General features: G+C 41.9%; 1 protein-coding gene across 44 annotated transcripts in view; it reads right to left on the bottom strand.

Annotated features, from left to right (window-relative positions):
* Positions 1-14767, bottom strand: part of HHAT (hedgehog acyltransferase) — a 354661-nt gene that overhangs the window by 20144 nt on the left and 319750 nt on the right. For 6 of the 44 annotated variants that reach the window (XR_015143039.1, XR_015143046.1, XM_086343258.1 and 3 more), the window contains one exon: positions 10157-13855. The exons of the other annotated variants lie outside the window; for them this stretch is intronic. Coding sequence is in view for 4 of the 6 variants with exons in the window: in XM_086343262.1 (XP_086199388.1) it covers positions 13848-13855 (8 nt within the window). In the remaining 2 variants the exon portion in view is untranslated. Of the gene's footprint in view, positions 1-10156; positions 13856-14767 lie in introns of those variants that run through there. 44 annotated transcript variants of the gene reach the window in all.

Below are 14767 nucleotides of genomic sequence, written 5' to 3'. Positions count from 1 at the left end.
TGAAAGTGAAGTCACTCAGTTGTGTCTGACTCTTAGCGATCCCATGGACTGCAGCCCACCAGGTTCCTCCATCCATGGGATTTTCCAGGCAACAGTACTGGAGTGGGGTGCCATTGCCTTCTCCCATTTAAACAGATAGCCAACTGGAATTTGCTGTATGGCTCAGGAAACACACACAGGGGCTCTGTATCAACCTAGAGGGGTGAGATGGGGAGGGAGATGGGAGGGAGGGTCAAAAGGGAGGGGATATATGTATACCTACAGCTGTGGATTCCTAGTCTGAGCCCAATAAAATTGACTGTTTCTTCTTCAAAACAGGCACACACACACACACAACATTTGAAAAAAAAAAAAAATACTGGAGTGGGTTGCCATGCCCTCCTCCATGGAGTCTTTCTGACCCAGGGATCGAACCTGTGTCTCTTAAGTCTCCTGCAATGGCAGGTGGCTTCTTTACCACTAGCACCACCTGGGAAACTGTATCTAGTGTCAATTCCAATTACTTAAACCCTCCTCACCACTTGACAGTTAGGTCTTCCTTCGGTCCTGAGCCAGTCACAATGGATGGGAGCCAGGATTATGTAAATTAGCCTCATACACGCTATGCAATGGGTCCTGGTGTAAGCACTCTGTCTGGGCTGTTGTAAGACTTCCATCTCCTTCTCACTCCACCAGCTCCTTCTCTGGGTTTCCTTTACTGCCAACCAAGCCCTGGCCTAGAGGTTACCAAGTGGCCAAGTCCGGGTGCTTGCTTTATTACTGTGGCAGCTGGGTGTGTGCGTTCCTCTCTAAGATGGTCCAGGACGGATCATTAAGCTTGTTTTACTCCTCAATTCTGAGCAATTTCTACTGGAATGGAGGAGGAAGAGGGGAGGATGAATGGACTCCTTCCTCTTTCCCGTTCTTGTCCATATCTCTCCAGCACCAGGAGGCCATCGCGGCTCCAAACCCCAGCTTCTACCGACACTGTCACCTCAGCAGCATCTGTCTCCCTGAAGGTCTAAGAACCAGCCATAGCATCACCTGGTCTGAGGTCCAAGCATAAGCCAGAAGGCAACCCTCCGAGATCTGAACGGCCTCCAGGCGCCTCTTCTCTGAGCTCCCACAGTGCAGAGATCCCACCTCTCCCTTTGTAATTCCCCAGCCAGAGGCTTAGTAGCCACTTCCTATGGTGGCTAATATCTGGGTTATTCCAGGGTCCCTTTTGGCTCTTTTAGTCTTCTAATACTTGTGTAACTCTCTGTATTAAATCCCTCTGTTTGAAATATCAGGCATGATCTCTATTTTCCTGACTAGACCTTGATGCTGTGCCTCACTTAACTCCCACTTTTAGTCCCAAGCAGATGAGTGCTCCCTGTGTAGCAGGAAGACTAGGGAAGGAGAAAGAATAATCGTGTGAGCCTGGAGAGATTGAATGAGGTAGACTGCCATGCACAGAGGAGGGACCCAGGATTCTGGGGGCTCGCCCTTTAAAGAGAATCAGCTGTAGAGTTCTCACCCAAGTGCCATTTCTCCCACAGTCAGTCTCGATCTGTTTTTGTCTTTTTCTGACTGCTCCGGGCTCCATTCTGAGCTAGGTCTTCTCTTCCCTCAGAGATGAGACTGTATAGCTCTCAGTAATTAAATAGGGCTTCTCAACACAACATTTAATCAGTAATATTTCTTATAGTGAATTCTCTTCTCTTTCTCCTTCTGTATTTATAATATGAGAATATGTTGTTGTTTAAAACAATAATTTTGGCCCACCTGGACGAACTAGAGAAGGAGAGTGCTATGAAGCAAGTAAGTTAATAAAGCACTGGTCTGCCTAGTGACCACGTACCTCCAGCTCACTCCCTACCTTCTTCATCACCTTATTAAGAAGAGAAGGATTTGACGGCTTATCTTGCCTAAATTAGTAGCTATCCAGGGATATCCAGTTGATCTAGAAAGAGATCAAAATGCCTTTTGTCCAGAAATAAAAGCAAAAATAAACAAACAAGAACTAATCAAACTTAAAAGCTTTTCACAGCAAAGGAAACCATCAACCAAACGAAAAGACAACCTTTGGAATGGGAGGAAATATTTGCAAATGATACAATAGACAAGGGTTTAATAATATCCAAGATATACATACACTTCATACAACTCAATATCAAAAACTAAGCAACCCAATCTAAAAATGAACAGAAGACCTAAACAGACATTTCTTCAAAGAAGGCATACAGATGGTCAATAGGCACATGAAAGGCTGTTCAACATCAAGAATATCAACACAGAGAAACGCAAATCAAAACTACCATGAGCTATCCCCTCACACCTATCAGAGTGGCCATCATTAAAAAGTCTACACATGATAAACACTGGAGAGAGTATGGAGAAAAGAGAACTTTTCTACACTGTTAGTGAAAATGTTAATGCAACCACTGTGGAGAACAGTGGTTCAGACTGTAAAGAATCTGCCTGCAATGCAGGAGACCCAGGTTTGATCCTTGGGTTGGGAAGATTCCCTGGAGAAGACTGGCAGACTACAGTCCATGCGGTCACAAAGAGTCAGACATGACTGAGCATGCGCGCGCACGTTCACTGCAGCACTACTCAATAACCAACACATGGAAGCAACCTGAATGTCCACCTGCAGATGAATGCATAAAAAAAGATGGGACACACACAAACACAATGGAATACTACTCAGCCACAGAAAAAAATGAAATAATGCCACTGACAGCAACATGGATGGACCTAGAGATTATCATTCTAAGTGAAATTTAAGTCAGAGGAAGGTGATTATCATACGACATCACTTATATGTGGAACCTAAAATATGACACAGTTCAGTCAGTTCAGTTCAGTTGCTCAGTTGTGTCTGACTCTTTGCGACCCCATGAACCGCAGCACGCCAGGCCTCCCTGTCCATCACCAACTCCCGGAGTCCACCCAAACCCATCTCCATTGAGTCAGTGATGCCATCCAACCATCTCATCCTCTGTCGTCCCCTTCTCCTCCTGCCCCCAATTCCTCCCAGCATCAGAGTCTTTTCCAATGAGTCAGCTCTTTGCATCACGTGGCCAAAGTATTGGAGTTTCAGCTTCAACATCAGCCCTTCCAATGAACACCCAGGACTGATCTGCTTTAGGATGGACTGGTTGGATCTCCTTGCAGTCCAAGGGACTCTCAAGAGTCTTCTCCATCACCACGGTTCAAAAGCATCAATTCTTCTGTGCTCAGCTTTCTTTACAGTCCAACTCTCACATCCATCCCAACTCTCACATCCATACATGACTACTGGCAAAACCATAGCCTTGACTAGATGGACCTTTGTTGACAAAGTAATGTCTCTGCTTTTTAATATGCTGTCTAGGTTGGTCATAACTTTCCTTCCAAGGAGTAAGTGTTTTTTAATTTCATGGCTGCAATCACCATCTGCAGTGACTCTGGAGCCCAGAAAAATTAAGTCAGCCGTGGTTTCCACTGTTTCCCCATCTGTTTGCCAGGAAGTGATGGGACCAGATGCCATGATCTTAGTTTTCTGAATGTTGAGCTTTAAGCCAACTTTTTCACTCTCCTCTTTCACTTTCATCAAGAGACTCTTTAGTTCTTCTTCACTTTCTGCCATAAGGGTGGTGTCATCTGCATATCTGAGGTTATTGATATTTCTCCCGGCAATCTTGATTCCAGCTTGTGCTCTCTCCAGCCCAGCATTTCTCATGATGTACTCTGCCTAGAAGTTAAATAAGTAGGGTGACAGTATACAGCCTTGACGTACTCCTTTTCCTATTTGGAACCAGTCTGTTGTTCCATGTTCAGTTCTAACTGTTGCTTCCTGACCTGCATGTAGGTTTCTCAAAAGGCAGGTCAGGTGGTCTGGTATTCCCATCTCTTTCAGAATTTTCCACAGTTTATGTGATCCACACAGTCAAAGGCTTTGGCATAGTCAATAAAGCAGAAATATGATACAAATGAACTTATTTACAAAACAGAAACAGACTCACAGGTACAGAAAACAAACCTATGGTTACCAAAGGGAAAGCGGATGGGTGAGGGATAAATTAGGAGTTTGGGATTAGCAGATACAAACTCCTATATATAAAATAGATAAACAAGGTTCTACTGTAGAGCACAAGGAACTATATTCATTATCCTGTAATAAACCGTAATGGAAAAGAATATGAAAAAGAATAACTGAACCAGTTTGCTATATACCAGAAACTAACAACAACACTGTAAATCACCTATACTTGAATAAAGTTTTTTAAAAACCACAACAAAGTATCACCTCACACCTGTTGGAATGGCCGTCATCAAAATGCCTACAAATCATAAATGCTGGAGAGGGCGGGGAGGAAAGGGAACCCTCCCCTACACTGTTGGTGGGAAGGCAAACTGGTGCAGCCACTACGGAAAACAGTATGGAGGTTCCTCAAAAACTAAAAATAGAGCTGCCATGCAATCAGGAATCCCACTACTGGGCATATGTGTGAAAAAGACAAAAACTCTAATTTGAAAAGATATGTGCACCCCACTGTTCATAGCAGCACTGTGTACAGTAGCTGGCACAGGGAAACAACCCAAGCACCCAACCACAGTTTAAGAATATGTGATATATATATCATATCTCACATATATATATATATATATATATGTGTGTGCCACATTTTATATGTGTGTATGTGTGTGTATGTATATCTTTATAATGTGATATATATAATGGAATATTACTCAGCCATAAAAAGAATGAAATATTGCCATTTTCAGCGACATGGATGGACCTAGAGACTATCACACTAAATGAAGTCACACAAGGAAAAGCAAATATCGTATATCATTTAGAAAGTGAAAGTGCATGTCGCTCAGTCGTGTCCAACCCTTTGTGATCCCATACCGTCCATGGAATTCTCCAGGCCAGAATACCTGAGTGGGTAGCCTTTCCCTTCTCCAGGGGATCTTCCCAACCCAGGGATTGAACCTGGGTCTCCTGCTCTGCAGGTGGATTCTTTACCAGCTGAGCCACAAGGGAAGCAATATCACTTAGATGTGGAATCTAAAAAATAATACAAATGAATCTATATACAAAACAGAGATTCACAGATGGAGAAAACTTATGGTTACTAAAGTGGAAGGGGAGGTAAGGGGAATAAATCAGGAGTTGAGGATTAAGAAACTATCATACATAAAATGGACAAGCAACAAGGATTTACGCTATAGCAAAGGGAACTACATTCAATAGCTTGCAGTCACCCACACTGGTGACCATAGATAATCTGTAAAAAATATGTATATACATAACTGAATCACTTTTCTGAATACCTGAAACTAACACAATTCTGTAAATCAACTAATTTTCAAATACAAAATTGCCCTTTTCCCAAAAACTTCCAAACATTCTGAAAAGAGAGTTGTAGCTGAATCCCCTTACATGTGTTCACACCTGGCTAAATCCCAAAGGTACAAACAAAAAGCCTTTGTATTATCTTTGTCCTTTTAAGAAAAAATAATCAGACTGTGCTCTCCTCTCTGTTAGAGCCAAGAATGCACCTGTTTAATAGAATCTTTAAAAATAAATTTTAAAATGGCCTCTCTACTTCCGTCCTCTCCAGGACGAGAAACCACAAAGCAGAGAGGAGTAACGTTACCTACAGCCATGGCTGGGCCAGTTTCGGGAGCCAGAACTCTCAGCCCCAGAAAAGGGCCCTGCCCTGGGACTCAGGAATCCTGACTTCCACCTCATGTTAGCTATATATACTAACTTCTCTGCACCGCCTGTATTCTTTAAAACCAGAATCATACTCGCAAGATCATGATGAGTTTCCATTCATTCAGTAGGATGCCTGAAGACAGCAAAATTCTGGCAAGAATGTACTTAACACATCTCAAAACTCTAAAGTTCAAACAGGTTTCCTTATGCCTAAAACTTGCCATTGAACAAGCCCCTGTCTGGCTTGAAGAGATATGGAGCCACAAACCCTGAATGTACTCTGCCTGAATAAACATTTTGCTATTTTGTTGTTTCAAATCCCAAACTTGCTGCTGCTATTTAAACCTGTCATCCCATCAGCCTTGCTGTTTGTCAACAGCACGATTGATTCCTGGAGCACCAACCTGGATCCCTCTGCCCAACATTTTGACGTGCTGCCTTCCCATTTACCATAAGCCAGACGAGCTGGCTGACATCTACACGTGACTGACCTCCACGCGGCCACTGCCTGAGACAATTTCAGGCACAGGGTGGGCCGTGTGGATGGCTCCAAGCAGCCCAGCTTCATAAATGGAAAAATACTGCGCTCCCTGCATCCCACGGTCTGAGGGTCATCTTTGTACAGAAAAGTCTACCACGGCCATGGCAGGGTCTGCCTCCAGGGACACCAATCACTGCTGGATTCAGTGCAGCCGGCACTGTGCTGCAGCTGCCTCGGTCTGACCAACACAGACCTATTTAGGTTACTCTTTGGGATCTGATATGTATTCATGGCTTGTTTTGTGAACTCCTTTCTAACCATGCTATGCTTAGACTCCTGGAAATGAGTCTACGTTCCTAAGACCATTTAGTCATGGGGGAAAAGGGATGCCTGTGGATGCTGAGAAGGCACCCAGAATGGGTTTCAAATGCTATCTGAAGACAGCCAGGTGTCTAAGGATAATCCTCATGTCTTATGTACTGGAGTTGAATATACAGCCAAAAATATGCTAATATCCCTTGTGCCCTCCTCAAGTATTTACATGGCTGAGGCCAAGATGATACAGTTGGGCTTATTCCAAGGATCTGTATTACTGGAAGCTGTTTTCGTATACCCCAACTGGGTTATTTAACCCAAAATTCAATGGTGGTAGATGCCTGCGAATGAATAAATTATAAAATCCTTATGCTGGGAATGGTCTTGTTTTTAAAAGGCTTGATTCTGGTGTCATTTTAATTGAACCACAAATTCCCTGAACATTTCTGCATGCAGGCATGTTAATTCGAACATTTATATTACAACCAGTTTTTGCATTTTGCATAATGTACTTTCAGACCTCTGTGCCATTTAACAATTAATCCTGCATTTTGTATTAAGACACGTGCAATACATACAACCACTAATTTCTCTATAGAACAAATATATTCTCCCTTGGAGGAAAAAAAATAAAAACTGCTGGAGAATGAATGCTCCTGGTGGCATGCATATCAATCAGCTTGCGGGGCTTTACACATAATGCATATGGATTTAGGGTCTTGGGATAATAACCCGATAGCACTAAATAAGCAGAATGGATATTGAGGGCAAAATTGAAGACCTTTATCGATGAGTAATGAACCCAGAGGAGTGAAATGACAGCAGAAACAAACAAATGGGGGGAACATTTTCCCCACCCCCACCAAGTAGACATCCAGGGGAGAAAGGGCCTGAGTCATAAATGCACAGCTTCAACTCTCCTCAGCCAAACGTATGCTGACTATTCATGACAGTCCTCAGGATCAGCACAGGAGCATGCAATTTGCTTGAATGTTTTTATCTGTGGTTGCGCCACAGAGCACCACCAACCCTCTGCAAAAGTGGTTCAGGGGCTGAGAAATCTTGATGCCACACATGCACCAAGAAGGTAAGAAGAGTTTTATTACTCACACTATGAGGACTTCTGGGGGAGAGCAGGCCCCCTAGCCATTGTGCAACTGCCTAAACAAAGGGAAGGACAGGCGACTTTGGCTTCCACTGGGCCTCCCAGATGCTGCTAGCAGTAAAGAACTTGGCTGCCAATGCAGGAGACATAAGAGACACAGGTTCGATCCCCGGGTCGGGAAGATTCCCCTGGAGGAGGGCGTGGCAGCCCACTCCAGTATTCTTGCCTGGAGAATCCCATGGACAGAGGAGCCTGGCAGGCTACAGTCCATAGCGTCTCTAAGAGTCAGACACGACTGAAGTGACTCAGCACGCACGCACATGGCTGGGGCAGGGCTAGGGTTGGATAGCAGCTGGGTTTGAACTTGCGACCAGCACCCAGGGAAGGAGAGTCTGTTTTCTTGTTGGTTTGCCCAGAGATGGGACACAAGGGGATGAAGAAGTGTGGGGCTTGAATTGTGTTAGCAGTTAAACACCAAAAATGGAGCCAGAGTATTTATTACAATCTTCCTACCTAGACCTGTCATTTAGGGATTTAAAACCCTACTCTGAAAGTTACCTACTGTGTGACTCAACCTCCTTAAACTCTCTCATCAGTAAAAGTTGTATAACATTTACAATAAATGATGTCACACATATCAAAGCAAACTGGCCCAGTGCCTGCATATAACAGATGCTCAATAATTGTTTCTGAATCTCAATCTGGAAATTTGAGGGAAGAAAAATCTGTTCCTTTACAGAATACTATCTCTACCTTTAGTTTGTGTTCTTATGAAAACCAGAGTGAGTCCACTAGCTCTACTGAAGATTCCTGAAACTATTTACCAGACTCTTTGGACGGCAAGGAGATCAAATCAGTCAATCCTGAAGGAAATCAATCCTGAATATTCACTGGAAGGACTGATGCTGAAGCTCCAATACTTTGGCCACCTGACAGGAAGAACTGACTCATTGGCAAAGACCCTGATGCTGGGAAAGACTGAAGGCAGGAAGAGAAAGGGGGGACAGAGGATGAGATGGTTGGATGGCATCACCAACTCAATAGACATGAGTTTGAGCAAATTCCAAGAGATAGTGAAGGACAGGGAAGGCCAGTGTGCTTCAGTCCCTGGGATCACAAAGAGTTGGACATGACTTAGAGAATGAACAACAAAAAACTGGGATAAGAGGTGAGAAAAGGTGAGTAGAAGGGGCTCTAAGGTTGGTGGTAGTGAAAGGGTCAGTGCAGAGGGTGATGCCCCCAAGAAGTTTCACAGAACACATTTGTCTAAGCATCTCTGCTGGTCAGAGTGACAGGCAGGCGTCTAGGTAAGACAAAGTACACCTTACCCGGTGGGGTGGGTGAAGACAGGAAATGGTGTTATAGGTTGAACGGCAGCCCTCCAAAAGACACGTTTAAGTCTTAATCCCCACTGTCTCAGAATATGGCCTTATTTAGAAATGCAGTCTTTGCAGAGTAATCCAAGTCAATTTGTAATCAAGTTAAGATGAGGTCATAGTTCACTGGAGTGGGTGCTAAATCCAGTATGACTGATGTTCTTATAAAAAGAAGAAAAAGAGACACCAGGACAGATGGACAGTCAGGGAGCCTGCCGTGTGACGACAGACACAGAGATTACTGTGATGCACCGCCAGATAACAGGGATTGCCAGCCACCACCAGAAACAGACGAGGAAGGATTCTCCCCAGGGTCTCAGAGGAGCATGGCCCAGCTGACCACCCTCATTTCAGACTTCTGGCTCCGAGAACTGTGAGAGAATAAATTCTGTTGTTTAAGCCAACCTGTGTGTGGTACTCTGTTACACCAGCTCTAGGGACCTATTGATAATACGATAGAGAAAAAAAATCACCTGTTACTTTCACTTTTTTCCTTCTTTGAAGATTTGAACATGTAATTTTACTCAAGATTGGGACAACTGGGGATGCTTTCACAATGATGACCCAATGACCTTTATATAGTGTCAATTACCCTATAATTCCTCAAAAATATTTTAAATATAAATGAGAAGATGTTTTATATAAAGTATCTAGGATTTTGGCTTATACTAATTTTTATATGCCATGGTTAATAGTATAAAAAACTCATATATAGAAGATAAATGGTGAATTTCTGCAAGATCTGTGAGCAAAGACAAAATGTTAACAATGATTATTTCTGGGCTAGTGGAAACTGTCAGATTTCATTTTCTTGGGCTCCAAAATCATTGTTGGATGGTGACTGCAGCCATGAAATTAAAAGATGCTTGCTTCTTGGAAGAAAAGCTATAACAAATCTAGACAGCATATTAAAAAGCAGAGACATCACTTTGCTGATAAAGGTCCATCTAGTTGAAACTATGGTTTTTCCAGTAGTCATGTATGAATGTGAGAGTTGAACCATAAAGAAGGCTGAGTGCCAAAGAATTGATGCTTTCAAACTGTGGTGCTGGAGAAGACTCCTGAGTCTCTTTGACTGCAAAGAGATCCAACCAGTTAATCCTGAAGGAAATCAACCCCGAATATTCATTGGAAGGACTGATGCTGAAGCTCCAATACTTTGGCCACCTGCTGTGAAGAGCCAACTCATTGGAAAAGACCCTGAAGCTGGGAACGACTGAGGGAAAGAGGAGAAGGGGATGACAGAGGATGAGATGGTTGGATGGCATCACTGACTCAATGGACATGAGTTTGAACAAAGTCAGGGAGATAGTGAAGGACAGGGAAGCCTGGTGTGTTGCAGTTCATGGGGTCCCAAAGAGTTGGACACGACTTGCCAAATCAACAACAACAATGAGATTACAGGTAATTTTTCTTTTTTTGTAACTTTTAAAATTTCCTCATTGTAATAAAAATGTATTTCCAAAAGGAACATACTTTACTTCCCAGAGATATTATCATTTTCATAAAAGTAAAAAAAGTTAAGATTCAGTGCCTTGTCTTTATGGGTTTTTGTTTTGACTTCTAATCCTGGGGCTTGGGGGTGTGTTCGTAGCCTGCTGATTAGGCCTGAAAGGACTGGATTAGGGCATGCAGTGGCAGGAACATCCTTGAGAAACTGGAAAAAATGAACTTATTCTGCCAACACAAGAAGCTCAGACCAGAGAGTGTGAGGGTAATCTTCTATGAATTTATATAATAACATGGATAGTCTTCTCATTCTCAGGAGTTTTCACAAACAAGCCTTCAAGTCCAGCTGCTTGTAAGTGTCTTTGCAACAAAAATCAAACATATTTAGTAAGAGTAAATGGAGAACTGATGTTCTGCAATGACCACATAAACTTACTTACTGCCTCTGTCTTCTGCTACTTACTAAAATTATATTATCGGCAACAAGACTTAGAAAACTTTGTTAAGTAAGACACTGCAGTCTTGGCCCAAGAAACAAACCATTGGACATCTGATTTATGACAAAGACTGCACTGCACATCAGTGGGGAAATGATCTTTTCCATCACTGTTGCTGGGTCAATTAGATATTCACACAGAAAAAAATATGCATCCCTATCTCATATCATACACAAAAATTAATTCTAAATGGAGATCTAAATGGGAAAAGTAAAAAAGTACAAGTTCTAGAAGACAATATAAAGTGATATCTTAATGATCTTTAGGTAAACAAACATTCCTAAATGAGGACACAGAAACCACTAACAATGAAGGAAAATACTGGTAAACAGGACTTAATGAAAATTAAAAACTTCTGTTCATCAGAAAACATCATTAAAAGGGTAAAATACGAAAGCTCTAGATGGGGAGAACATATCTGCAATACATAAAACCAACAAGAGACTCTCAACATGGAGCATTTAAAGAATGCTTACAAATCAAGGGGGAAAAGGAAACTGACTCCATTTTTTAAAAATAGCCAGACTTCTAATGGTATTTCACAAAAGAGAATATACAAGTGGTCAGTAAACATTTGCAAAGATACTTACACTTTAGTCATCAGGGAAATGCAAGTACATTCAGGATGAAATAACACACACACACACACAACACACACACAGTAGAAGAGCTAAAATCAAGAAGATGGACAACTCCAAGTTTTGAAGAGGATATAGAATCACTAGAATCACTTGTGTATACTGGCTAAAGAATACATTGGTACAACAACATTAGAAAACTGGTGACTTCTACTGAAACTGATCACATACATATCTTCCTAAGACCCACCAGTTTCACTCCTGGGTTTGTACCCAACAGAAATATGCACATATGTGTAGTAACAGATCTGTACAAGATTTTTCACAGCAACATTATTTGTAATAGCCTCAAACTAAAAACAATCTTAAAACTCCATCAACAGGATACTACATGAGGAGATACGTGAATTGTGGTATATTCATACAATGAAATATTATACATCGATGAAAGTGAAAAAACTATTGCTATACATAATGATATCGATGAATCTCTCAAACATAATGTTAAAAGAAGACAAAAAAGAGAAATGCAGTCAGATCTGTTCAAACATGATATATGTGGTCCTAAAAATCACCACACTATGCAAAATCATGCAATTAACATCATAGGGCCTAAGGAAAAAAAAAACAAAGGGGCATAACACTCAAAAGCCTTGCCAGTAACACACAAAAGACAAAAAGAAAAAGACATTTAATCAAAGTAACATGGTTTTACATATGTAAAATGGTTAAGAACTGTGTTGATTCCTGGGTTGGAAAGATCCCTTGGAGTAGGAAATGGCAACCCACCCCAGTGCTCTAGCCTGGGAAATCCCATGGACAGAGACTGGTGGGCTACAGTCCCTGGGGTCACAAATAGTCAGACACAACTGACTGACTGAGCGCACACGAACACACATACACACACAAATGTTAAAACAAACAGTACTTCGGGTTTACAAAGATCTTAAGTTTGCTTATGGAAGCAGGTGTCAGAGGGGTTGCAACTTGCCAGTTATCACCAAGTTGGGGAAGGAGGGTCATCTGACATTGGATGGAGTGTTGCAATAGTAGACAGGGTAGCTGGTGTGGCTCGTAACAAGCTAAACGAACTGAGGTGGCTGTTAGAGCTGAGGTGTGTGCGTGTTGTATATTCCTACTGGGCTCAGCTCAGCTGGGTGCGGTTTTCGGCATTCACCTAGAGTTTCTTGAGGACAACGCTGTGCATAAGCACACTAAATTGCATTATGCTCAAATTGTTCCCTAATGTATCAGTCAGGATGGAAATTTGCATTCCCAAAACAAGCATTATAGCAGAACTGATAGTATCTTATTCTTCTATTTAAATAAGGGTCAAACACAAGCAAAATTAATCAGCGACATCACACATCAGGATGTTGTTTACCATAGAGTGGCCTGTGACTAGGAGGGGTCACAAGGAAAAACTTCTAGAACACGAGGTATTGGCTAAACAGGTATGTTCAGTTCATAAAAATTCATCCTGCTTTAGTGTATGCTTAAGATTAATGCACTTTAATCTACGTATGTTATAGTTTTAAATAAACATTCAAGAAAACTTTATAAATTGAAAGACAAAATCTACCACTTTTAGGAAGGCTTCCTGGGCTTTTAGGGTAAGTACTGAAATTTTCCTGCCCCACTGGATAGACATCCATCTCCTCACAAAACACACTAGGGTACATGAACCATTGATACTCATGTCACATTTATATAGTTCTTTTCAGGCAGTGTTCAGTGGTTTATATGCATACCATGAAGAATAACAAAGTAGGATTCCTAAATTATCAACTCCAGACAGATACTTAAGCAGAAACACCAGCATTTTCTTAGCAATGTGATGTTGTGAAACTAGCACTGAAGAAGGAGTTAGATGACATGGGTTCGAGTCTCAGCTCTGCCATTTTCTAGCTCAATGGGTTTGGCAAGTTACTTCATCTAAGTTCTAGTTTTCTCACCCACTGAATAAGCATAATAATTCAATCTGTATTACAGGACTGGATGCAAATGGCAGTGCTTTGCAACATGTAAAGAGAGATACATACATAAGATCTCAACACAGTATTTTCTCTCTTGTATATAACTGAAATTTAGCTTAAGCCTCCTCTTTCCTTGTTGGTGTACATCAACAATGTTGTAGACACCAAAATTCCAAATAACAAAGGGTGGCTGGCATTAGCCTTGATTTTTAACAACAGCTCTGTATGGAATGAGGGGCTTCACAAAGGCATTTTGATGGTGATGATAATGAGGGATCTCATGCGCTGATGGATTAATGTCTTCATCAGGAAAACACATGTCCACACAGCATTTGGAGGTATGTGCAGATCCAGAGGCATTGTAAAGCTTCACGCCCACCATGTAGGAGTCAATACTCACTTATCTGTGTTTAGAGAGAAAAGTTTTCATTATAGCTAACATTGCCCCCATTCCATTCCCCCTGACCCCAGTTCATCCTCTCCCTAAGGCCCATCCCCCACCATCCTGTCTCCTAAATTTTGAGTTTGTTTTTCCTATCAAATCAAGCAAATTGAAGAGGGTACAAAAATCTGATATCTAAAAAATATGTCTCTAAATACAGATGCTGATTATTTGAATACGTTTGTTTGGATTGTCCACATCACTGGATATGTGAATGTCTCCTAGAGCTGCTGGGTTGTTAACTCCTTCCAGAATCTCCAAGCTCACTATAAATTCTACCCACTAAACTCAGTGGGAGAGGGTCACACACAGAATAATGTTTGCTGCTTCTCAGCCATAGTGCAACTCTTCCAGGCTTGAAGAGGAGGACACTGGAAGGGAAACTAGAAATTTCCCATATTGCTAACCAATGCGGGTATTAACAGGTCAAATGCTGACAGTATTTTAAGGGGGACATAAACAGCATTTCCTTTAGAATCATTAGGAGTGTTCACTAAGATAAAAATACATATTTGGGGTGCTACCCTAAACCTACTGAATCAGAATCTCTTACAGAAATCTTGGGGTCATGCATAATAAGCTGGTCAGGTGGTTCTGATGGGCAATGATGTTCTGAAACAACTGTGCCAGAGCTGGGCAAGAGAGAGGCTGACATCACACTGATAACGATGACACAAGGGGAGCAATCTCATTAAGAAAGCTGTGTTAGACCAGGTCAACCTTGAAATCACTCCGCATTGTGTTAATAATGAGAAGTGCAGCAACCGGCGTCAAACCTGCACTGAGCCACAGACAGGAGGCAGGAGAGAATGTCATATCTATTTAACACCGAGTAGTCACAGCAAATAAACAAAGCCAGAAAATGTCCTGCACA

The sequence above is a fragment of the Bos grunniens genome, chromosome 16 (assembly GCF_055505025.1).
Source record: "Bos grunniens cultivar Pamir isolate PY7600 chromosome 16, Bosgru_T2T1.0, whole genome shotgun sequence".
Lineage (NCBI taxonomy): Eukaryota > Metazoa > Chordata > Mammalia > Artiodactyla > Bovidae > Bos > Bos grunniens.
Note: the sequence above shows the minus strand (reverse complement) of the source record. Positions and strands in the feature narration are given on the sequence as shown.